The sequence below is a fragment of the Salvia splendens genome, chromosome 19, assembly GCF_004379255.2.
Source record: "Salvia splendens isolate huo1 chromosome 19, SspV2, whole genome shotgun sequence".
Classification (NCBI taxonomy): domain Eukaryota; kingdom Viridiplantae; phylum Streptophyta; class Magnoliopsida; order Lamiales; family Lamiaceae; genus Salvia; species Salvia splendens.
The window spans coordinates 20720328-20747020 of record NC_056050.1 but is presented as its reverse complement, the minus strand read 5'-3'; the positions used below and the strand labels follow the sequence as shown (position 1 = coordinate 20747020).

Below are 26693 nucleotides of genomic sequence, written 5' to 3'. Positions count from 1 at the left end.
TTTGTTGACGGGCGAAGAAGGCGAGCTCGGTTGGCGACTTGCCAACAGGGGGGGATGCCGACTGGACCTTCTGGGACCCCTGGGCGACCCCCCTCGCTACCCGTTGCGCCCGCCTTTGACCAACCGGGCGAGTGCGGCGAGTAAACGATGGAGGGGACGAGAACTCCTGAACATCCTCGGGGAGGTCGTGGGAACCGCCGTTGCTGCCGCTGTAATCACCGGCATAGTTCAGTCGCTGCTTCTTCGGCCAACCAGCATCGACACCTGCCCGAAACTTCTCGGAGTCCATCGGCACCTCATAGCAGTTCCAGTAGGTGAACTCCTTATAAAGCCCGGGCACGGGGAAGGCTTTCTCCGCTATCCTCCTACAGTCCTCGTCAGTTTGGCCACTGGTCTGCATGCGGAGGACGTTGGTGTACAAGATCAAAAATCGGGAGACGCAGCCCTGATTTGGTCCCACCCCTTCCGGCACTCCTCCCCGCTGTGTGGCCTCCCCTCCGGGCAAAATGCCTTGTAGGCTGCTGATATTTTAGCCCACAAGTTGACGATCCTCTGATTGTTCGAATGGATGGGATCATCGCAAACACTCACCCAAGCCTTGGACAGCGCGACGTTCTCCGCATTCGTCCACTTCCTCTGTGCCGGGCTGTCGTCATCAGCCGACTACGACGACTCGCCGACCACCCTTTTGCCCTTCCCCTTGCCCTTCTTCTTCTTTGGTGCGCCCCGACCCCGCCCTACTCCCCCCGTTTGAACGGGGGTGTCCGCATCCTCGAGATCTATCCCCAACTCCTCTAAGGAGAAAGTGTCACACCCAGTGAACTGCGTCTTCGATGGGGTCGATGTGTGCGAAGAAGCAGTAAAAAAATCAAGACTGGGGCGATAGACATTGTCCCCCCCGGCGTCCCCTGCATCCCGGGCTGCATCCCCGGCTGCCACCCCGGCATCATCTGCATCCCGGGTTGCATCCCCGGTACCCCCTGCCCGCCCTGCATTCCCTGCCATCCCGGCTGCCATCCCGGGCATCATCTGCTGCCAAGGGTACATGTTGTAGTACCCGGCCATCGGACCCCATCCACCTCCCATGGGTACCGTGGGAGTTTGAGACCCGCTCGTCACTGGAGTAGACTCGTTGTTGTTCTCCATTTTGCTTTATTGCTCTTGTACAGAAATTAAGTGAGAGAGAAAACTCGTTAAAACAAGCAGTGAGAATGAAAATGACGTGCAATTCGCGTATATATAGTGTTTCGAAAAATTTAATAAAAAAATTGAGCTGGCCGATCGCTCGCCGATCGGGAGCCTGCAATGGCGGCCAGCCGACCGGCGAGCGGATCGGCCAGCGCCCGAAAATCGGCGACAAGTCGCCGATTTTTTCGCCGAAATGGCGCTCGCCGGTTCCAATGGTTCGGCGAGCTGACCGGCCATCGCCGGAAATCGGCTAGCCTGTCCGCTCACCGCCATTGGAGATGCTATAAGGGAAGAAGGGAAAAAGGGTGAATTCTATAGAGGGATTATCCACTGTGATTAATAATTAAGCATATGCCAATGTCTCAAATAAGTGGCAATTAGAGAATCTCTCGTGTCTGTCTCTCTTTATTTAAACATATAACCAATTTCTTAGTTACCAATTCGATATTGTATGTGTGAGTATGAGATGTATTGGACTCAAACTTTTTTTAGGATTCAAATCTTCTCTATTCGAGTTAAAAAACTGAAAGGATATGGGTTAGATTAGATTAATATGGATGAAATAATTATAGTTGAGCTACAATTATAATAGTCGTAAGCCCAACAATCATGGAACCCTAGTGACTCATCATCTATATAATGGTTATTTATTCTCTATTGTGGGAGAGGAGAAATAGTGTAACATTAGAGAGAAAATACACAAAGCTTATAGAGATAATTCATAGCTTTCTTCTACGGAGCGATTGTACCGAGGGATAGTTCCTGCATCGGATTAGATTGCACGTGGACCTCGATAGTAGTGGATTCAACTTGCAGGACACAATCGTAGAAGAAAACAACACAACAAGTAAGATTTAGTTCCATTGTGTTTACTTAAACGTGGACCTCTAGACTTGAAAGATATTCACTTAAAATCCACAGAAGTTTAAACTATTAGAGAAAAGAAGTGAGGGAGAAGACAATGAGTTGTATGAACTCAGATTTCGAGAAATTAGATTTCAAACTAATAAATTATTATTTACTATCATTATTTTGAATATTAATGAGTTGTATGAACTCAGATTTCGAGAAATTAGATTTCAAACTAATAAATTATTATTTACTATCATTATTTTGAAAATTAATAGTAAATGTGTTTTTAATATTGTTTTAGAATTAATATTAAATATCTGTTTATATTAGTTTGGAATTGATATAGATTAGATGATAAATTTATTAATTGGATTAATGGATTAATGAGCTAGAATTTGTTAATATTATTATTTTTCAGAATAATAAATAATGTATGTGCTTGATGATGATTTGGAGTTATTACTTGATTTACAAATTTATTAATTTAGAATTAATATAGATTGGATTAATTTCGTTAATTAGATTAACAAATTGGGACATAGTCATCATCTGGAAATGATAATATATACTCCACAACACAATATTAATTTGGAATTAATATTAAATCTACAATTATATTGATTCAGAATTGATATAATCGTTAAGTCCACATGTAATTAGAAAATAAAATCTTGTTTTATTTGTTGAGCATTATTTGATATCCTATGTGATAAGCATGTTATTTGATTTATACTCATTTTATTTAACTATAGTGGTTAGAGACCGTGTTATATTATGTCTGGGTAGGCAGCGCCCAGTATGTGTAGTCCGTGTTATACTATGTCTGGGTAGGCGGCGCCCAGTATTTGTAGTCCGTGTTATACTGTGTCTGGGTAGGCGGCGCCCAGTAATTGTTTAAGATTTTAATATTAGATATTAAATTGACAATTAGTATCACAAAATTATTCCCCACAAAATATAAGTCTTGTTTTGAAACAAACGCGTCGTCCATCACAATTGTTTGATGCTCCTAGCCTTTTCGACCACGAGTTTTGCGCCCTCGCGTTTACTCTAAATCCACAAGGTTAAGGCTCATTCATAGATGCATGGTTGTCATCGTGTGATGGGGTTGACTTGCTTAAATTATTTTGAGTAGCCCTCGCAACCATATGATTTATGGACGCATATTAATTAGATTAATAAACCAAGAATTGTAAAATTGTTGTTACAATTAGCTTGGAGGCCTACCTGGTGATATTATTGTAGTCATCCGCCCTCGAAGAGGCTACAACTATATAGACTTGGATCTTGAACCACTAAAATTTATATTTGATATAAATTCGTATTTTATGTTTGGGGGCATAATATATGTTAAAATTAGTGGGAGCTAATCAATACAATAAACCCTTGTTTGATTAGTGATGCGAATGTGATCTTTTGTATGCTTTTCTAATTTGCTTTTCGTTTTATTTTCTATTCAGATAATATGTCTAACTTATCTTATGAGTGTATGATGGAAACAAACAAATTGACCAGGTCAAATTTCACAGAGTGGCAGAGAGACTGCCCAAAACTCAAGGCACAAGGTGCAATGAATGGGAGCTCAGCTATGTTTGTCATTGAGATAAATATGTCTATGAATAACTCACAATCTTGGGTATTGGATACCGCTTGTGGTTCACACATTTGTAATAATGTGCAAGGTTTAATTAACAGCAGGAAAGTGAGGCCTGGGGAAATAGACCTACGTGTTGGAAATGGAGCAAAAGTTATTGCCGAACGCGTGGGAACTTATAGATTAAATCTTCCCTCGGGACATAGACTAGATTTACATAATTGTTATTTTGTTCCAGTTATTTCAAAGAATATTATTTCCATTTCGATGTTGGATATCGAAGGTTTTTCCTTCCATTTTGCAAACAACAGATGCTCGTTTTCTAATAATGGATTGTTTTATGGAAATGCATCTTTAGAGAATGGATTATATATGCTTGAATGCAAACGGAATATTCTCAATGTGCAAAATAAAAGACTTAAGCTATGTAATACGGATAATGCCACTTATCTTTGGCATTGTAGACTTGGTCATATCAATGAGAAAAGGATAGCGAGATTGAGAAAGTTAGACTATCTAAATTCATTTGATTTTGAATCATACGGTGCTTGTAAAATCTGTCTCAAAGGAAAGATGACTAATAAGCCACTTTCTGGGAAAGAGGTGCGTGCTAATGATGTGCTAGAGTTGATCCACACAGATGTGTGCGGACCGTTTCCAACTCAAGCAAAAGGTGGTTATTCGTACTTCATTACTTTCACTGATGATTTGGCAAGGTATGGATATGTGTATCTTATGAAACACAAATCTGAGGGCTTTGAGAAATTTAAAGAGTTTAAGTATGAAGTTGAGAAACAACTTGGGAAAAATATCAAAACTCTTCGATCAGATCGAGGAGGGAAATACTTGAGCCGAGAATTTCTTGATTACTTGAAATCGCATGGAATTCAGTCAGACTGGACACCTCCTGGTACACCACAAATGAATGGAGTATCTGAAAGAAGAAACCGAACATTATTAGATATGGTTCAATCCATGATGAGTTTAGCTAGTATTCCTTTATTTCTCTGGGGTCATGCTTTGTTGACTGCTATTTACATTCTGAATAGAGTTCCATCTAAATCAGTTGAAAAAACACCGTATGAGTTATGGTATGGCAAGAAGTCTTGTCTTAACTATATGCGGACCTGGGGTTGTCCAGCTTTTGTTAAGAAACAAATGACTGATAAGTTGGAATCTAAAAGTGAGAAGTCTTACTTTGTGGGATATCCTAAACAAACTAGAGGATATGAATTCTACTGCCCTGGAGATCACAAGGTGATAATCTCTAGGAATGTGAAGTTTCTTGAAGGCAATTATGTCTTAAAGGAACAAAGTCACAACATTGTAGATCTTGAAGAAATTCAAGAACCACAAGATAACATTGAGAATGAGGTATTGTCAAATGGTTTGAACAATAACTAAGTGAGAGTTTTTGATGATCTATTGGGAGTGGAAATTACTATTAGAGGAGACCTTAGAGGGACTCTTGAAGAACCTCCTCAAGACAATGAGATGCATCAAAGACAAGATGATACAATAGTTGCATCACCTGTACCTCAAGAAGATCATAGTGATATTCCTGAACCTACTCACATTCAGAATGAACAGCCCGAGCCAGAAGAAAACCAACTCAATAGGCCTAGGAGGATTCGTCGTGCACCTGAGAGACTGAATCTAATAGTTAAGAACCAAGATGATGAAGTTGATTTAGATGACGATGAGCCTAAGACCTATACCGAGGCAGTGTTAGACACCGATCGAGAGAAGTGGCTTGAAGCCTTGATATCTGAAATGGACTCGATGTACTTCAACTTAGTCTGGGAACTAGTTGACTTGCCAGATGAGGTTTACCCTATAGGCTGCAAATGGATCTTCAAAAAGAAGAGAGATGCAGATGGCAAAGTACAAACCTACAAGGCTAGGTTAGTGGCAAAGGGTTATAGTCAACGAGAAGGCATTGACTATGATGAAATCTTTTTGCCAGTTGCTAAGATCAAGTCCATTAGGATATTACTTGCAATTGCTGCATACTACAATTTTGATATTTGACAAATGGATGTCAAAATCGCATTTCTCAATGGAGAATTAGAAGGCGATGTCTATATGACACAACCTGAAGGTTTTGTATCGAAAGAAAGGCCGAATGCAGTGTGCAAGCTAAAGAAGTCCATCTATGGACTTAAGTAAGCTTCGAGGAGTTGAGATATTTGTTTTGACAAAACAATCAAATCGTTTGGTTTTGTCAGAAGCAAAGAGGACCCATGTGTTTATAGTAAACGTGAGAATGGTAACGTTGTCTTCCTTGTCATATATGTTAATGACATCTTGATTATGGGAAACGATCGTTCAATGATGCAATCCGTGAAAGAGTGGTTGTCTAGTTCCTTTATGATGAAGGATCTAGGCGATGCTTCCTATATCCTTGGAATTAAGATCTATCGAGATAGACCAAATAGGATGTTATGATTATCACAATCCACTTACATAGACAAGTTGCTAAGGCGCTTCTCAATGGAGAATTCTAAGAAAGATTTTCTTCCTATGTGACATGGCATTGTATTGTCAAAGAAGGATTGTCCTTCTAGTGACAAAGAAAGAGACAACATGAAAAGGATCCCGTATGCTTCAGCTATAGGATCTATTATGTATGCATGATTTCTACTAGGCCAGATGTGGCCTATGCGCTTAGCATGACAGGCAGATTTCAGCGAAATCTCGGTGAGGAACATTGGAAAATTGTTAAGACTATTCTTAAGTACCTTAGAAGGACTAAAGAATATTTCCTAGTCTACGGTGGACAACTAGAGTTATCAGTTACTGGGTACACTGATGCTAGTTTCCAAACAGACCATGACGACTATAAGTCTCAGTCTGGATATGCTTTTATCCTCAATGGTGGAACAGTGAGTTGGAATAGTTCCAAAACAAGGTACAACTGCCGATTCCACCACCAAAGCCGAGTATATTGCTGCATCTGAAGCTGCCAAAGAAGCTGTTGCTTTGTTAGAGTTCGTTAAAGAACTGGGTGTCATTCCGAGTGCCAATGGTGCAATACCTTTGTATTGTGACAACACTGGTGCTGTTGCGCAAGCAAAAGAACCCAGAGCTACGAACAGGAACAAACATGTTCCTAGAAGATATCATCTAATTAGAGAAATAATTGAAAGATGCGACATAAAATTAGAAAGAGTACCCACTGATGATAATTTGGCTGATCCTTTCACCAAACCGTTATGTATAGCAAGACACAACAAGCACTTTGAGAGCTTAGGTGTTAAACATGTTGGTAGATGGCTTTGAATCAGTGAGAGTTACAGTTTTATATGTCTTAGAAACATTTTGTGTTGAGATAATATTACTTGATCACATTATATGAAAATTTTATTTCTATGGGTTTTGTGCACTTATTGGAATAATTGTTTAAAATGTTTGTATTTATTCTAAATATTTGTTCCATTGAATTATGCTGTCGTTAATGGTGTGAGACATTAATGATATAGTATAATTCTAAAATAGCCCTAACCAATGATCATCAAGAATGAGATATTGATGATATGTTATAGGTTAGCATGGGGTTTGCATCACATTATTCGAGAATGTAGTTGTTCTCACGACTATGAGATACTCCCTCTGTCCCATTAGAAATGAAACGTTTTCCTTTTTGGTCTGTCCCATTAAAAATGAAACGTTTCTAAAAATGGAAACAATACTCTCTCGATTGAGACACGGACTTGTGTTGGGTATATCATAAGATAAATGGAAATGGTAGTTAAGCCAAGAATGAGATTCATTCCTCGATTAGAATTTCGAGAGAACACTGAAATTCTCTATATTACTTGACTATTGAGTCATTGGTCAATGCAAAGATGTATTCAATTAAAGTAATTGAATATGATCGAATGTGTCATTTAATAAAGATGACATAAAGTGATTGAGCTATTTGGATGACACATGACAAATCTCAGGCTCAATCGGGTGGTTCGTGAATGAAAGGATATTACTATAAACTTTGTGTAAAGGCTTGTTTACCGAATTCACGTAAACGCCCTTCATATATCGAGCTACGCTGCCAACGCAGTCTAGAAGTTTTGTGCAGACTTCGATTAGATTGTCGTCGATAATGAGGGCCTAAAGGGTCACACTATATGTGTATTTTGATCCGCTCAAGGGTACAAAGTTGGAACTGCGTATTATATCTAATGCTAGTCCAAGTGGGAGATTGAAAGGATATGGACCAGATTAGATTAATATGGATTAAATAACTATAGTGGGGCCACAATTATAATAGTCCATAAGCCCAACAATCATGGAACCCTAGTGACTCACCATCTATATAATGGTTATTTATTCTCCATTGTGGGAGAGGATAAATAGCGTAACATTAGAGAGAAAATACGCAAAGCTTTATAGAGAGAATTCCTAGCTTTCTTCTACGGAGCAATTGTACCGAGGGATAGTTCCTGCATCGGATTGGATTGCACGTGGACCTCGATAGTAGTGGATTCAACTTGCAGGACATAATCGTAGAAGAAAACAACACAACAAGTAAGATTTAGTTCTGTTGTGTTTTACATACTCAACTTGCAATATGATTATGAATCTAGATCTGTTATTCTTGTTTGCAATTTTCACTGCTTTCATTAGATGAATATAAGAATTTCTAACAAAAACAATGTAAGCAATTCATATTGTCGCCATCAACAGCCTCATCAAAGTTAGTCTGACAATTTACAATGTAAAAAAATAATAAATCTATGAATTCGTAGAGATTGGGCGTTTTCCAATTAAGGAAAATGAGAAAATGGTAAAGATGTTGCAATGAGAATTAAAAAATAATAGATGAAATATATAAAAATAAAAAAGAAAGAAAGAAAGAAATAAAAAAGACGAAAGAGGAAAGGGTGTAGTCGCCGTCGTTGAAAAGTGTTGGCAATAGATTCGTAAATCATGTGATGAAAGTTAACAAACTGATCGCGTGATCTATCACTCCACTTTGCAATATTCCCCGCACATATTTGGCCCCACTTTAATTAACCCCTCTCTCTTTCTATATATATCTATATATATATATACACACACTTTACAGTAATCTATTAATGCAATCTCTCTAGTTATATCAAAATTAAGATCATCCAAAACTCACATGTAAAGACCGATATTAAGCTATATATTGATGATAATCATAATTCAAAACATACACATTTCATGGTTCGCGTATTTTGGTACAATTAATCTAGCTAGCACATTAATTATTTGCGATGAATTTGTAAGGAGTAAAAAGGTCAAAATTGATCCTAAACATATGCCCATTTTATCATTTTGGTCCTAAACATTATCTTTTGAATTTTTTGGTCCTGGACATTTCAAATCGGATCACAATTGGTCCTCCGTTAACAATTCCGTTAATATTTAACGGTCAACGATTTTAATCACAATTTTGACCAACTTAAACAATTTTTAATTATTTAATCATCAAAAATATTTTTTTAAATAAAATCATAAATAATTTGATTATTTAAAAATTGTTTAAGTTGTAATAAATAATTTATGATTTTTTGATGATAAACACAATTTTGATCAACTTAAACAAATTTTAAGTATTTAATCATCAAAATTATTATTTTTAAATAAAATCATAAATAATTTAATTATTTAAAAATTGTTTAGGTTGTAATAAATAATTTATGATTTTTTGATGATAAACACAATTTTGACCAACTTAAACAAATTTTAAGTATTTAATCATCAAAATTATTATTTTTAAATAAAATCATAAATAATTTAATTATCTAAAAATTGTTTAAGTTGGAATAAATAATTTAATTATTTAATTATTTCTAATAAATAATTTATGATTTTATTTAAAAAAATAATTTTGATAATTAAATAATTAAAAATTGTTTAAGTTGGTCAAAATTGTGATTAAAATCATTGACCGTTAAATATTAACGGAATTGTTGACGGAGGACCAATTGTGATCCGATTTGAAATGTCCAGTACCAAAAAATTCAAAAGATAAAGTTTATGACCAAAATGATAAAATAGGTATATGTTCAGGACCAATTTTGGCCTTTACTCATTTGTAAGCTATGTTTGAATAGTGATCATGTGTCCTTGAATTTAGCAGAATATATACAATCATTATTATAAGTAGTCAATTACCCATGTGAGATGCCATTGAACTAATTTCATGACAGTAGGGAGATTGAAATTTGACCTACAAATTGTGGAACATTAATTTGGCTCGTCATATTTTATTAATTCCTCTTGAGCAAGCTAAGGGTTGTTGGGCTCGTCATATTTTATTAATTCCTCTTGAGCCAAGCTAAGGGTTGTTGTGCTAGACAAGAATATTACTAATATTTTAAGTATTGAAGACAATTATCATGGATGAATTAAAAATTTAAAGGACAAACTTTGGAATTAGGGTTGATGGAATCATTAATTAAATAATAAGTATAAGAGTGTCCATTAGTGGGGAGAACTTCCGCCCCGAGGCGGACAAAATTTCCGGGGCGGACGGTCATCCGGCGAGAAATGTGCGAGGACGCGCCGGCCTATAGTGGGGGCGGTGCGCTGCGCGGCGGTCCGGGGCGGACGAAATTTTTTATATTTTTTTTAAATTCAATTTAAATTTACCTGTAAATACACCACATTCCATTCATTTTTTCACACCATTCCAACTCTTCAGCACTCATACTTTCTCTCACTAAAATTTGTGGATTGACATGGACAATTTGTGGAACGACGCGTGGAATTCTCTGATTAAAGAGGTGCAGCACAAGGCCAACGAGGAGGAAGCGGCGCGCGCGGCGGAAGTGGCGGAGGCCGCGATCCCTCGTGCGATTACTCGTCGGCGGACCATCCAACGAGACCATAGCGGAGCGCACCAACGTCTAATGGCGGACTACTTTGTGGATAACCCCCGTTATCTACCTGAGATTTTCCGCCGGCGGTTCAGAATGTCGCAACGGCTCTTCAACCATATAACGACGAATTTGGCGGAGCTGTACCGGTGCTTCATCCTCCGGAGTGATTGCGCTGGCCGGATCGGGCTGTCTACTCTTCAGAAGTGCACCGCTGCAATTCGGCAGCTTGCCTACGCCAGACCGGCTGATATGTTCGACTAATACCTACAGATGGGTGAGACGACTAGCCTAACGGTGCTCAGGCAGTTTTATAAGGGGATCCAGGAAATATTTGGTGGGGAGTTCCTACGGAAGCCCACCCCTGATGAGTGCCAGAGACTGCTAGATATGCACGGTGCGGTTCACGGTTTCCCAGGAATGTTAGGAAGCATCGATTGCATGCATTGGGAGTGGAGAAACTGCCCGGTGGCGTGGAAAGACCAATTCACTACTGGTTTCAAAGGCAGACATCCCTCGATGATCCTGAAAGCCGTTGCTGACTACCGTTTGAGGATCTGGCATGCGTATTTCGGTGTTGCAGGTTCGAACAACGACATCAATGTTCTTCAGTCATCGCCTCTCTTCAATGATGAGTGCCGGGGGGAGGGTCTCGAAATCAGCTTCGTAGCCAACGGCACACAGTACAGTAGGGGATACTATTTGGCAGATGGGATATATCTTCGGTGGCCTGTATTCGTCAAGACAGTTCGCCAACCGTTTGGACCGAAGAAACAATATTTTGCACGAAAACAAGAGGTGGCTAGGAAGGATGTTGAGCGAGCTTTTGGTGTCCTCCAAGCGCGATGGGCCATTATACGGTGCCCGACACGAGTTTGGCACGAAGATGATGTCGTGAATATTATGTTAGCATGTATCATATTGCATAATATGATTATATTTTTTTTTCTAAAAATTAACTCATATATAAGGGAGGAAATTACAAATAAACTCCTATACTATAGATAGGAGGAAATTACAACTGATGTCAAGAGGGCCCGAACTCGGCACCTCATGCAATAATGTCTAAACTTCTTGCCGCTAGGACAAAGGCTCTGGACTTGCATAATATGATAATAGAAGATGAAGGATTTGCTGCAGAACGCTGGGCACCGGACGATGGCGCAAGTACAAGTAACGGTGTTGCCTCCGCGCCGATCCAGATGGGCGTACCCCGGAGCAATGAATATTTGATCCAATGTTTTACTGATATGCGCAGGAGCACATCACATACCGCACTACAGGCCGATTTGATTGAAGAAGTTTGGGCACGTAGGGGAGGTGGCGGCGCAGTGTGAGCATCATTGTGATGTTCAATAGATTAATATTTCATTGTATAATTTTTCCAGTACTTTAATACGACGAAAATGTAGTGTTTAATTTTAATTTCTTCACTTATAGCCGTTTTTTTTCTAATTATCTATAGTCCGATAATTTTAATTATAATTGAATTAAAATTAATGAAAAAAATTGGGACTATTGGAAGTGTCCGCCTATAGTGGCGAAAACCTTTTTTTGAGCGCAGCCAAAAAAATTGGGGCCGTAGACAAAAAAAGGGCGGGGCTATTGGGGAGACTCTAATTCTATCATGTTGACATAGCTAGTTTGACCATACAGCTATTGTCTACACATTTACACCTATAGAGATTTGTTATTGCAAAAGGAGACAGTAAAACTATTACTACTTGTGATTTAATTAAATAATAAAACTACTTCAAAAATCTTCTCTGTCAATATGTAGCACCTATTATTAAATGGAGTGTGGATGAGTATAAGTAAGTGAATAAAATACAGATTGCTAAATAAATTATTCAACAAATTAAGGTCGACTTACTCCCAAAGTAATGAATGAATAATTTGTTTTTAAGGGATTCTTGCACGGACAAAATACATGTCTTCATGTGGTTAAAAGGGGTTAATTCTCATGACTAGGTGCCAATTTATCCAATTTGTCACGATCGAAAATCTCTTTTTAAATTTGGATTTTAGTAATTATCTACTTTTGAATATTTCTGCGCATGTGTAATGATACTCTTAAGTATTTTTATATATGTGACGTGTGCATATTACTTTGTTGGAAAATGAAAAGCTTTTGTAATGAATTTGTCACAAATACATGATATATATACTTACATGCATAATATCGTTATTTTTAGATATTAGTTTGGCTTAATGTTATATTCCCTCGTTCCACTGTCAATAATTTTAATACTGGTAGATATAGTAGTATATTCTAATGTAAAATTGATAAATTGAGAAAACATTATAAAGAAAAAATTGTTACTGAAGAGAAATTTATCAGTAATAATGAAACTAATTTTTTTAAACAGAACAAATAAAATTGACTGCAGTCACTATATATGTTGATGCAAAACTATAGAAAGTCTTGTACGTATATATACATATAACAAAATTGAGGTGCAAAACTTTGTAGAAACATTTGTTATGGAAAAAAATATCACGGGTAGTAATATTATACTGTATATTAATACTATATGTTTACAATATTAAACCCTATTTGTATGCAAAATTGAATCAATGACCCTAAACTAAAAGCTTAATTACTCACACGACTCATGCTCATATCGTCATGTGCAACTATCAAACTGTCACTGCATATATTTGGACGTGTATCTTTTAAATAAATGTTGGAATTTTGTTTGCTTTCAAATTTGAAATATTCATTTTTATCGCAAAAACTAAAACATCGTAACCATTTTTGACATTTAGTATTGGATTCTTTGATCCAATAATTGCTTGTTTTGTTGTCATCTCAGTTATCCATCACAATCGCCGCAGTATTATTGCATGAGTGCACCATTTTTTCCTCAATTCAATTAAAATATATTACTATAGCTTCTTCTTTTTTTTTGTGCAATTCAACTAATCACACAATCGATGTATAAACTGATAAATAACATCCTTTTAAATTCCTCCAATATCCTTTAGCTCGAATTTGAGTCATGACCATAGTTGGGAGGATGTTATAAAAAAAGCAAAAAGAATGTCAATGTGGTATAATAATTAAACAAGGGTGTAACCATTATATTCCTTATTATTAGCATCAACCCTAATAATATTGCAAAACATACTACAAGTTGGAAGTAATAATTTAAAGATGGGGAGTGGACATCATCAAGATTCAAAGATGTGGTTGCCAATATGGAGATGATTGATAGGTCCAACTAATTTAATTAACTAGTGTCAATTTTTTTTCTCTTAGTTATGCTAATAAGTTACATAATTGAATAGTTGCTCCAAAGTTCATATCACTCGAGAATTTATGGAATCACTTTATTAATTTGGAAACGTTTAATAGAAAGTCAGATGATGTGCCATCCATTTTGACAAAAAATTGAAGGGGCCAATCAATTAGATAGTGTGTTGTACTCTTGGATCTTTTCGAATCCAACCCATTTACGTTTATTTATAAGCTATATAATGTTGCTTTTGAGCATTAGAAGTACTCCCTCCGTCCGTGAATAGATTTCCGTTCTTTTTCATTTTTCTATCCGTAAATAGAAGTCCCGGTTCATTTATTAAATAAATGGTAATATGCCTCACATTACACTAACTAATTTCACTCACATTTCATTTATAACTAATAAATACAAGGTGGATCCATATACCATTAATTTTTTTTCCATCCACTTTTCTTAACATTTTTTGAAACCCAACCAGAAAGAAATGTGACTTCTATTCGCGAACGATGGAGTAACTCTTATTTGAAACAATGGCAACTTTTAATCATAATAATAAATATTTTTATTCATAATATTTGTCACTTGGCTAATTATGAGTCCTATATCAAATGCCACTAACGTTAGAGCTGGGATTTGATTGGACCACAAAGTTCATCAACGATTTGATTGGACCACAAAGTTCATCAACGATTTTTCTATCTAAGAGCATCTCCAACAAGGAAAGGTAAATAAAAGAAGTATATCATCTATATACCTCATCAAAAAGAGTAACATATTCCAAAGAAAAAAGGTATATAGAAAGGTAAATGGTTTTTTAAAAATAAAATAATAGTATAAAATGCATTAAAAAACATAAAATGTGATACCTTCTCCCTTGGAGAATGATTTTTCATGAAAAGAAAGCAAATATGGTAGTTTTAAAATTTTACCTCTCCATTGATAGCGAGGTAAAGATACCTCTTCAAAATGAGAAAATGTATAATACCTTCTCAAATACCTCTCCCATTGGAAAATGATTTTTCATGAAAAAAGGTAAATATGATTGTTATATAACTTTACCTCTCCATTTACCGCTCCCCTTGGAGATGCTCTAACGAGAATATGTTGCGTACAACCTGTGCTTCGCATAGTACATACAATGATGCAAATGGTTGCACCAAATCGTTTCTAAGGATTCTCAATACACACCAAAATTTATCAATTACTTGGAACTGATTTTTGTTTCATCATGACTATTGTCTATATAGCATTTCTTATATTCTGGTTGACAACTGATCGAATAGATATATTACATATTCTTTAGTTCCCAATCTTAGTTAGCAAAGCGGTGATTGGATTGATTTATTACAAAATTGGTCTAATTCTAAACGAATAATAATTAATAAAATCATAGAACAACAAAATGTAGGGGGGAGAGACGCATTCCTACTGAGTTCAATTATACTGTAACTGAACGAGAACTTGTGCGACCATCGTGAGACAAGTCAAGAGTTGGACCCGGCATTCATTTCGATGAATCTGGATCTTAACCCATCACAATTAGACATCACCAAACCGAACCGGCCCGGCTGAACCGGCCCGGAACCGTCACCGGCGGTTCCGAACCGGAACCGGAACCGTCGGCGGCGGTTCCGAACCGTGACCGGAACCGGCGGTTCCGACGGGCCGGTTCAGGTTCATGAAATTTGCGAACCGTAACCGGCGGTTCCGAACCGCCGGTTTTCACCGGAACCGGCGGTTCACCGGTTCCGACACCTTTTCAGGCTACCACCGGCCTAGACGTAGCCTTTTCAGAAACCGGGTCAGAAACCGCCGGTTTTTGTCAGAAAACCGTTGACGAAACCGGCGGTTTCTGACCAAAAACCGGCGGTTCAACGAGTAAACCGGCGGTTCCGGCGGTAAACCGGCGGTTCCGCCGGATTTCAAAAATTTGAAATTTTTTCTTTTTTTTTTTCTTTTTTTAATCACATTTTTCCCCTATAAATAACCCCCTCATCTTCATTTTCTACTTACCCCATTCTTGTGTTGATAAGAATTTCTCTCTCAATCTCAATTTCTCTATTCTCCATCCTCTTTCTCTCAAGTTGTTTACGTTATTTGCGCTCATAATTTACTCACGTTGTTCTTGTTTACGTTAATATCACATAAACACTACTCTCTATTCTCTACTTCCAATTTCCATAATATCATGTCTTCATCTCGTCGTGGTGGTGATCGGGGCAAGGGAATTGCCCAAGATCAAAGTGACTCTCGTCGTCGTCGTGCCCCTTCTAGAGCACAAGTTGCGGAGGAGGTGGGAAGGCGAGCCGCTCTTCGATTACAAGTAAGTTCTAAACTTCTAAATTAAATGTTTTACTATGTTAATATGTTATAATAAGTTTTAATATGTTAGTAGTTTTTTAATATGTTTTATTATGTTATATGATATAAGTTTTAATATGTTAGTAAGTTTTAATATGTTTTAATATGTTATATGATAAGTCTTTAATTTGAGAGCACCATTTGGTATACTTGCTCGGAAAAAGATTATGTGCGGACTACCGCCTTTTCTTATATCCTTGTGCAAGATGGCCTATTGTGGAATGCCTCAGCGTCGTCCTTCCTTTGATTTATATGTTATAAGTTTTAATATGTTTTAGTAAGTTTTAATATGTTAATATGTTTTAATATGTTTTAATATGTTTTAGTAAGTTTTATATGTTTTAATATGTTTTAGTAAGTTTTAATATGTTTTAATATGTTATATGATAAGTCTTTAATTTGAGAGCACCATTTGGTATACTTGCTCGGAAAAAGATTATGTGCGGACTACCGCCTTTTCTTATATCCTTGTGCAAGATGGCCTATTGTGGAATGCCTCAGCGTGGTCCTTCCTTTGATTTATATGTTATAAGTTTTAATATGTTTTAGTAAGTTTTAATATGTTAATATGTTTTAATATGTTTTAATATGTTTTAGTAAGTTTTAATATGTTTTAGTAAGTTTTATATGTTTTAATATGTTTTAGTAAGTTTTAATATGTTTTAATATGTTATATGATATGTTTTAATGTGTATAATTCTCGTAGGAGGAAGAAGATCGAAATGCGGCCTTGTTACTTGCCACCCTCGGCGACGAAGAGCCACATTCGGATTCGCGTTTCGAATACGATGTGAATCTATCATCGGACGAAGGCGACGATGGATCGCATCAATTCCCACCTTCTAGCGCCGGCCAAGTTGGCGAAAATGACGAGGAGGCCGAAGCTCCTCCTCCTTCCGGGAGACAAAAGAAGAAGATGCCTCCAAAGTTGAAATCCGACATCTTCACCAAACATTACAAGAAGGTCCCGGTGGTAATTTCTAATCCTGATGATTCGACCACTACCGTGGAGACAGGCGAGTTCAAAGCTTATTGCAACTATTGCGATAAAGTCTATCCATTTGTAATCGGTGGGGGATATGGTACTCTCACACGCCATTTGAAGGCAAAACACCCCGTGGAATTTGGGCATTCTAGATCCCAAACCCAAATCAACTTCCCCGCCGGCTCATCGTCTCAAACAGGTACGCCACTATTTAAATACGATCCCAAAAATACTACCGATACCATGGTAAGATGGGCGGCAATGAAACATTTGCCGTTCAATTTTTTTAATGACAGAAAATATGAAATGACTATGCAACAAGCTTTTAATGTTGCTGCAAAAAGAATTCCCCCCTCTACTGCTCAAAGATCTAACAACCGGCAGTATTTTGAAAAAAAAATGGAAATTGCAAAGAGTCTATCCACCTTGGGGCACAAAGTTAATATTTGCTCCGATGTGTGGACGGATTCTTTCCAACGAAATTCTTACATGGGTATTTCTTGTCATTTTATAGACAATAGTTGGTCTTTAAATAAACGTTTGATTGGTTTTAGACAATTTCCTTCCCCACACACCGCACAAGCAATTGCTTCTTTAATTATTCAAGTTTTGAATGAGTATGAGTTATGCAACAAGATATTTTCGGTTGGTTTTGATAACGCAACCGCCAACACCGCAAGTATATCCGATTTAATTGCGGCTTGCTCCCCGGTGATAAGTGGTAAGTATTTTCATCAACGATGTATTTGTCATATTTTAAACTTATGTGTACAAGATGCTTTGTCTTTATGGCAAAGACATATTCAACCTATTACTACAGCTGTATCCTTGATCCACTGGAAGCCTCAAATTGGCAAGGCGTGGAAGAAGTATTGCCACTCGAAGAAAATAAGGTACACAAAGTTTACTTTAGACGTTTCTACTAGATGGAACTCTACATATGACATGTTGCAATCTACAATGGAGCATATAGACTATTTAGTTGATTTTTATAGAACTTACCCTGTTGATGATTTATATCTAACATCTTCTTGTTGGGAACAAAGCCTGAGTTTATTTAAATTATTCAAAAATTTTCGAAGTGCAACTATGGAGTTATCGGGTGTGTATTATTGCACATCCGTTCGTGTTTTAGAACATTGCATGATCATATCACTTGGTTTTAAAACTGCAATGAAAAATTCCGCAAACAATCTTGAGCTTATGTGTGTTTTATATTACATGGTTGAAAAATGGCTCAAGTATTTCAATGAGATCCCAACAGTTTTTTTGCTTGCCAAAGTTTTGGATCCAAAGTGGAAACTAGTTGGTACTTTCAAAATTTTAGAATTTTATTACAACAGTTTAGCTTCTATTGATCTTGAACCACTCCGAGCTTTGCAAACTGACGACGACGACAACTACATAAACCTTGCCCAAACATTCCAAATAAACCTCCCCCACCTCCCAAGCCTCCAAAGAAATTTTGAGTTCGACTTGCGGTCTCTCTTTCACGATTACGAAGTCAAGTACAACACTACCCACCAAGTTCGACCTAGACCCCCCCGTCAAACACAGAACTTTGGCTTCTTCCAAGTTGATGACCCCGACACCCAATCCCAATTGGCGGACCTATACGCCTTCAGCAGCGGAGGAAGGACGGCACATTCGGTAAGTGAGTTAGATTTATATTTAGACTCACACTTTTCATTCAATGAGGAAGAAGGATGTCCCGTTCCCCAACAAATCGACGTCCTAGATTGGTGGTCTTCACACGAGAAAGATTTTCCCATCCTTGCATCAATGGCCAAGGAGATCTTTTCGGTTCCGGCTTCCACTGTCTGTCGCCGTCGAGTCCGCCTTTAGTGTTGGAGGCAACGTCTTGGACGACCGAAGAAGTAGGCTCACCGGACAAAACATGGAAGCCACCATGTTACTTGATGATTGGTGCTCCGCCGAAATTAGAGACCAAGAACCGGATTGGGACAAACTAGTAGTACAACCCGACCAAGACTACTTCCCCGACGAAGAAGAGTAGGCGCCAATACTTCCGATCAAGCCAAATAGGTAAGCAAGGTAAGAGAACTACGTGGACTTTGATTCCAAAATGCAATTGAGCATTGAGGATACGTAGGCATCTCAACTTATATTTCAACTTAAATTTTAAATTTAAGTTTAAATTTAAGTTGAGCTCAAGTCCTTTTCCTTTATTTCTTTTTTCTCCCCTTTATTTCGAATATGTAATTTTGTAAATTGTAATGAAGACTTTAAGTCTTTTGTAATTTATAATTTTGAAGTTGTAATTTCTAATTTTTATGTTGTAATTTGTAAATTTTAACTTGTAATTTGTAATTTTAAAGTTGTAATTTGTAATTTTGAAGTTGTAATTTGTATCAATAAAATTACATTTGTACATCGCTTCATTCTAATGTTATTTACGCAAGTTTTTTTACATTTTAAACTTGAATTACAATTTACAAAATGCAAAAAAAAAAAAAAAAAAAAAATCAAAACGAACCGCCGAACCGGCCGAACCGGCCCGGAACGGGCCCGGAACCGGCCAATCACCGGCGGTTCCACGGTTCACGAACCGGAACCGCCACACCTTGGCCGGGCCGGTTCAGGTTCATCAATTTATTGAACCGGAACCGGCGGTTCCGAACCGTGAACCGCCGGTTCCGGAACCGTGGTGACGTCTAATCACAATGGTATCGCCCCCACAAGACCCTGAAATAGTATATCGAACAAGACATACACGAATAATAATGATAATAATATCACAGAGAGAAAAAAAAGTTCATCTATCAACTTCGTTGTTAGAAAAACATTGTGGACATCATGTCCGTTCAAATCAACGAAGATAATATATATCAACGCTCTACAAGTGAAGACAGGAAGACGGAAGCGAGATACAATTAAGTGCTTCGGAAAGAAAGGCCAAAAAGGAACGATTAAATCTGCATAGCACAGAAAAAGGCTGAAACTATTTTACATGGTAGAAGAAGAAGAATATGGGAGGAAAAGCACTGATGCTAGTCCTCTGTCGTTAGATAGTTAGTAGCTCTAGTAGTTAGATTACTTCCTGTGTTTGTTGTCTGAGGTGCATGCAGTTTTGTCTTCTGCGACTCTGGTTAGAGATGGATGTATACGAGATATTACATTGCAAGGGCATGCTGTTAGAACACAGGCGAAGAATTCTCCAATTTTGGGGCATCGGATGCTATAATTGGAGAATTTTATGAGGTAAAATGTGGGAACTGTTACAGTTGGGATGAATTTATCATACTTCATGTATCAAGCGATCCTTAGATATCAAGGCAATTCTCTGCTTAGAACTGTCTGACCGGTTAATGTCTCCTTTGAGTCCGATCTGGAGCCAAGTTTCATGTTTCGAGAAAGATCAGAAGCATATTTTAAAGCCCAAGTATGCCATCACAAGCAATAAAGAAATAAGGAGAACAGGGGCGGGTTCTTTTACCTCGACTTGGCTTTCAGGTGAAAACCAGCGTAACAAGATGCCTAGGTGCACAACTGCTGGTATAAGCTTAAAAAGCAACGGAGTAGTTACCTACAGAAATATATTTGTCATTAACTAATCTATAAATCGGTTGAGAGCCATATTAGTAGCCGTCTTGCAATCTCAAGTAAGAGCCAGTAAAGCTCAACAAATATCAAGCAGGAGGATTTTGATTACCAGACTGAGGGCTGTAGTTCCAAGAAGCAGCAGATACACTTTCCCCTGGATGACGAAAAAAAAGACAAAAAATAGCTTAATAATTCTAAGAAAGACCAGAACATCTCATAAATATCAATGATGCAATAGGGAGATTACGTAGTTAAGTGCTTACCTCAACAAGATGCAGATTTGAGGCACGACTAAGAAGCACAAAAGCAAATTCCCCTATTTGTGCCAAAGACATACCGACCTACATTGATCAAGGACCAAGGTTACTGTTAATGAGTGGGATGTGTAGAACAAATTCAAATTTTACAAATAAGAAGGCAACTTACAAGAAGCGAAGTTTTGTTGTTGTAGCCAAATCCCTTGACAACAACAGAAATTACTATTGTTTTCACAATGACAACCAGTATAACTGATGCCAGCAAGATATCAACGTGATTCCATAGAAAATGAACATGGATCAGCATTCCAATGCTAGACAAGAAAAGAGCAGCAAACATATTGCGAATAGGCTCAACCTGGATGAAAAAGTATGTGGTGAATCAAATGTAGCCATATGTAAATGACGACAATAATTATAATGAGCATGTTGCAATTTTGTCCACTATTTCAGGAAGTGTGAAAAATAATCTTACTTGTTCAAGGGTATGCTGACCAAGATCGGTTGTAGCTATCATTACTCCCGCAGCAAATGAACCCAATTCTAAACTGAGACCAAGTTTGTCGCTAGTCTGGAAGACATAAAAAGTGGAGTATATTCGAATCAGGATCCATCAATTTAGAGTTTACATGACAAATCAATGACCAAGGACAAGATATGGGAACAGAGCTACAGTTTTGAAAAGTGTCAAAGAAACTAACCCAAGCAACAAGAAGGCAAAATGCAACTGAGGCCAATTGATAAAGTTCATTGGTCTGCGAAAGGAGACAAGTATGTTATGGTAACTTTGACCAATTGATGAAGCTTGCACATATTTGTTCTACTCAACATGTCTTGATGGGTGAAAAACATTGGAACATGTAAGTTTACCTGTGATGACAAACTTATCATGAGTTTCAAGAACCAAGGCACACATGTCCGCGACAATACTGTTAGAGCTGCCAAGAACGCAATCAACACCACCAACCTGGCTAATGAAATTGCAGTTTTTAGCCAACCAAAAGAAGAATGTATTCAGCACGAAGACAACATGGATCAATCAAATAAAGATATCAGGATCAGCTTTCCGGAAAAAAGAAATCAAGATCTAGCAAGATAAGATAAAAAAATTAAACATTCTCCTACGAACAATCATTAAAATAAAACTATCCCCTAAAGGGATGTTTACAAGGAGTGAAAGGATAGATTGATAAAGCATATGACTAAATATTTGTAGGATAAGATCATCAAACAAGCTCAAAATTAATAAATCTATCAAAGTAAACAGTAGATGAACTTAGATTACTTTTATCAATACATCCTATCACTCAAAGTAAACACCCCTTAAATAAATATGTAGGCATCGTTTTCTGCTAGTCTCACTGTTCATATAAGTTATCCTGAAAGTCAGAAACATTTTCCATATATACATTAGTTCTTTCTTTAAATAAACCAAACGGAAATAGTCAGATTTTCCTAATTCAACTTTTCTAATTGCTGATTAAAAAGTCCTTTTAATTAGACATGCTATCCAATGCGAGAAAAGAAGAGGATTGAGCTTACGATTTAGTCATGGAAATGACCCCCTGCATAACCCCAGAAGTTCCACCAAGAACCGGAAGCATAGCAAATAGCAATCCTACGGCACAGTCCTGACAATGAAATGAATAGTAGATTTTATTTAACAAACATTAACCCTTGCACAAAAGGTATGTATTGATATTAGAAAGAACATGAGAGCATGTGAAGATGTAATCAGATGATCAGAGTTGAAGTATATTTATGGGACATTAGTAACAGAGCCATGCAGTAAAAGGGAACAATACTTAATACTTATGATACCTGTAAGATCAGTGTGCCAATAGTCACTTGACCATGAAGAGCGTTTGTACTATTTTTCTCCATCAGGAACTTGTAAACCTAATAACAGAAGTCATGAATAAGAAAAAAACTCCATGGAGAGGAGAAGATGCTATCCTCACCCAGAGCAAGGTATCATTGGTACATGTGTTACATTTAAAGAAAGTATACTAGTAGCAATGCTCAACCAAGTGACTGAAGCACTGGACTTACCACTGCTGTAGATGACATCGACAGAAAAGCTCCCACAAATACACCCTCAGAAGCTCTGCCACCACAAGCCTAGAAACAATGACATGAAATTGCTTTTACCAGATTGCAGAAGATGAAAAATGTCTTTAAGTGAAAACAGAAAAGGTTCCAAAGATAACATAGCCATATGTCTAAGCCAAGGGAATAGAGCATTTGTTTTCAAGTAACATTAGATTCCAAAGGGAGCAACTGTGGCATTATTTAGCTAAAGTAGCATACAAACAGCTAAGATTTTGATATACAGCCTCCCTCAAACCTAATTTCCCCACTTCAATTTCCATTCAATGCCTACTGATGGTTTATTTTCAAGTTAGACCAGAATAACCTTAGGCAGAAAAAATTAAAATAAGACGCTCATCAGCAGGTTTCTGCACTTGCAGCTTACATTAACTTTAAACCTATTGCTGACTTGCGGTCACTTCCCAAACTGAAAATACACAACAATATAAAGACACTACTTTCACTTTTCAACAAGATAGGATTGTCTAGCAGTTTCAGAGTATAAAGCGGTGTTTAAGGAGCTGAGATCTGCAATTTCTCTTGCCACCACTGGACAATGAGAAAATAGCATATATTTGACTTGATTGTTAGAGGAGCCTTATTACAGAGCTTGCATTTGATGTCAATAATCAACTTAATCAATAAACTTTATAAACTTTTCGCAAGCAGTAATATATCAACACCTAAAACCCATCTGATGAACATACCGAGGCTATAATTCCACATAGGCACATGAAAAAGAGAATTTGAAGTAACCCTCCAAGAATAGCAACTGCACGAACAACTCGTAGCTGTAAACAGCTAATTGTTTCAGTCTAAATACAAACGGAAAAACCAGTACTGTGTCGTTTTAAAGCAGCCTATAAAAGCAGCTAACCTTTGTTGTGGAGAACTCCAGGCCCAGGGCAAACAGAAGGAAAATTACACCAAACTGAGCCACTGTCTCAACCTGGATAAGCTCATTATGAATGACAGAATAAGAGCAGTTCATGACGAAACTCATTTATGGGTGAACCATAAATACCACTACTACTTCAGAAGGAAAATTTAGCCTGCAAAGGCATCTAAGATGCAAAGTAGCACATTTAAAGGTCAAGAGTTGATTTAGTATAGTCACATACTTGCACCATTTCACTGATAATATTCAGACCTCCAGGTCCAACAAGTGATCCTGCTAATAAGTATCCAGTAAGCACCTGCAAAGTGTTTTACAGAATTAGGAAATATAGTTGAACAGATTGAGCATAGCAAGACAAGCCAAGTTCCGAGATCAGACCGGTTGTCCAGCACAAGCAAAAGCAATTCCACCACAAGTTGCAGAGACAATGACGACTACTAGGTCTGATATGAGCCTGCAAGATCATCACATCAGATGGAATAGATCCCAAAAGGACGAGACGCGAGATTGTAAAAACTTATCATTCTTGTCACTGTACCTCAAGTCTAACTGCAGCACAGGGTATTTGGATTTGAAATTTGATATGATAAATACATTATCCTGAATATAGACAAAAAAAACTGTATATTTACCCACTGACAATGGTAACATTGTTACTGATTTACTTAACTTCTGATTTGTCTCTTTAATAGTTTAACTGTACCTTTTTTTCACTCTTAGAGATAACAATGATACTAGAGAAGCATTCAGAAATTAATGTCACTATGGAACTAAAAAGTGTAATACCATTGTTTTACCTTTCTATCGATTAATGTTGGGGTCTCTTCAGCTCCATTGTCATTATCCAGGTTGAAAACTTTATTAAATTTAAAGGATCTATAATTACAAGAGAATAATGCATATAAGTAAAACAAACATGTTATGTATGTGGAAAAAGTAGTGCAAGAATGGACAGATACCTACTTTTCTTCTTTTGTTTCATTTTTCTTTGGCTTCACTCTAGCTACTGTTTCCAACACAGCCTGATAATGTGATAAAGTAAACCAGAAATAAAGCAAATGTGACAACATGTTTTGCAATTGAAACCATGTCACTGTTCACTCATTGTGATTGCCTATTTAAAAAACTAATGAAACCAGAGTTTGGTTACAGATATGATCAACCAAAGCTAGTGAGTATTTTTTAGCCTTCTATTTCCTCTGGTCTATCATATGTATGTTAAACTAACAAGCATACAAAGGAACTGTGATCAAGAAAATATTTAACTGTGGAATACAATGACACTAGCACAAGGCTAAGCAAAGGGCCTCCCAGCTACATAATCCCTAAACTTATCACACATCATAGATCCTGATGCGTATACCTCCCATCTGACTAGTTCAACGATTTAATCCCCCGAAATATAATGTATATATCATGATCAGAGCTTGATGCCAAATTCAGACACCAATAAGTCATTTCTGTTTTTGGAAAACAAAAAAGGCAAAGTTGTCCAGCTCACAAAGAATACATCCAGGAATACTTGAAGCTATTGTCCGAAGAGAGATATCTTAAGCTTTCATACCTTATTGAGACAAATTAGGCAACTTTTTCCCGCTTATTGTGTAATTCAACTGTTGTTGCGTTTGTTATTGAATTTCCAGTCAACCATATCAATAATTACCAAAACAAGTTACAAAAATTTACTTGAACCCTCCATGTCAAGGGACATTATTCATATGCAATTTTATTCATACCTCTCCTTACTGAGTTACTGAGGTTACCCCAAAATTAGATAAAAGTACTATTCAAAGAGGTGGAGTGGCAAGGTACAAACCTGTTGCTCAGCCACAGTGTTGTTGAAGCTACCAGCATCGTTTTCTGCCACGAGTTCAATTTCAGACAGTAGCAACTAAGAATCCACCACCACATTAATCACAAGAAACATACAAAAAGCAGCTGAGCTATTTCAATGTACATCAAAATAACAAGCACAATGGACGCTAGATTTAAAAAATTGATTAAGATGGTAAACATAAACAATAACTTTAGCTCAACACGACTCTTGCTGGATCCATAAATCAGTAATAGCTGCAGCCAATAGACGAACTTCAACCTTTCCCCAAAATAATGAAAACAAAAAACAGTTTAAACATCACATAAGAAATCAATAAAGCTCATAAAAACCTCTAGATTCCAAAATTTACTTTAGCAAACTATAAAGAGGGCGTGTGCTATGTGCCGAATGTTAACCCTAACGAAACAGGTATCAACAAAAAACAAAATCCGAGCGAATTGAAACAAAGCTAAGTAAATGTGATCCAATAAAACCTTCATTATGATCCTCATTCTCCGTGAATTCCTTCTGGAGCGCACGGTCGATCATATCAGCAAACGTGTCCTCCTTCGGGCTGGTCTTGTTCCCAGTAATGGTCGCATTGGAGAAGGTGGCAGCGGCGACGTCTCCCTCCTCGGCCAGCTTGGAATCCTCAGACACCGCGGCGGCGACGAGTACCACTGCCAGTAAGACAGCGGCGGCTACCGATCTACTCATCTTTAGGCAGCAGAAGCACCGCCGGCGGCGCAGGCGAAGCAGGCCCCGGCGCACGTCAGAGAAGTGTCGGTTAGCTTGCTTGTCGTTATCCGCAACTGTGCAGCTCAGGCGCAGTTGTGATAGAGAGAGAATTGGGGGAAATTGTTTTTTTTTTTTTTGTGTAATGTAATTTCGTAGTACTCCAGTAATTAACGCGATAAACAAGCGACGTTTTTTGGATGCGCTATGTTTTTTGTTTTATTTATTTATTTCGCTGTTTTTTTTATTTTGATTAAATATT

The 26693-nt window shown here is 37.5% G+C and overlaps 1 protein-coding gene across 2 annotated transcripts; it reads right to left on the bottom strand.

Annotated features, from left to right (window-relative positions):
- Window positions 1-19801: 19801 nt before the first annotated feature.
- LOC121779975 (K(+) efflux antiporter 6-like) lies at window positions 19802-26582 on the bottom strand. 2 transcript variants are annotated; one of them, XM_042177472.1, is made up of 20 exons: window positions 26191-26582; window positions 25697-25740; window positions 24844-24902; window positions 24678-24756; window positions 24419-24480; window positions 24259-24334; window positions 24104-24178; window positions 23860-23931; window positions 23690-23773; window positions 22944-23012; window positions 22713-22790; window positions 22434-22522; window positions 21762-21858; window positions 21593-21646; window positions 21367-21462; window positions 21061-21249; window positions 20898-20975; window positions 20744-20788; window positions 20528-20617; window positions 19802-20419 (listed from the first exon to the last, which is right to left on the bottom strand). In XM_042177472.1, exons 1-20 carry the CDS (start codon window positions 26411-26413, stop codon window positions 20330-20332), a joined length of 1749 nt encoding a protein of 582 aa, XP_042033406.1. In that variant the 5' UTR covers window positions 26414-26582; the 3' UTR covers window positions 19802-20329. The 2 variants fall into 2 exon arrangements, with proteins under 2 accessions (XP_042033406.1, XP_042033407.1); XM_042177473.1 differs by having other exon boundaries at window positions 24840-24902; window positions 26191-26288.
- Between the last annotated feature and the right edge of the window lie 111 nt (window positions 26583-26693).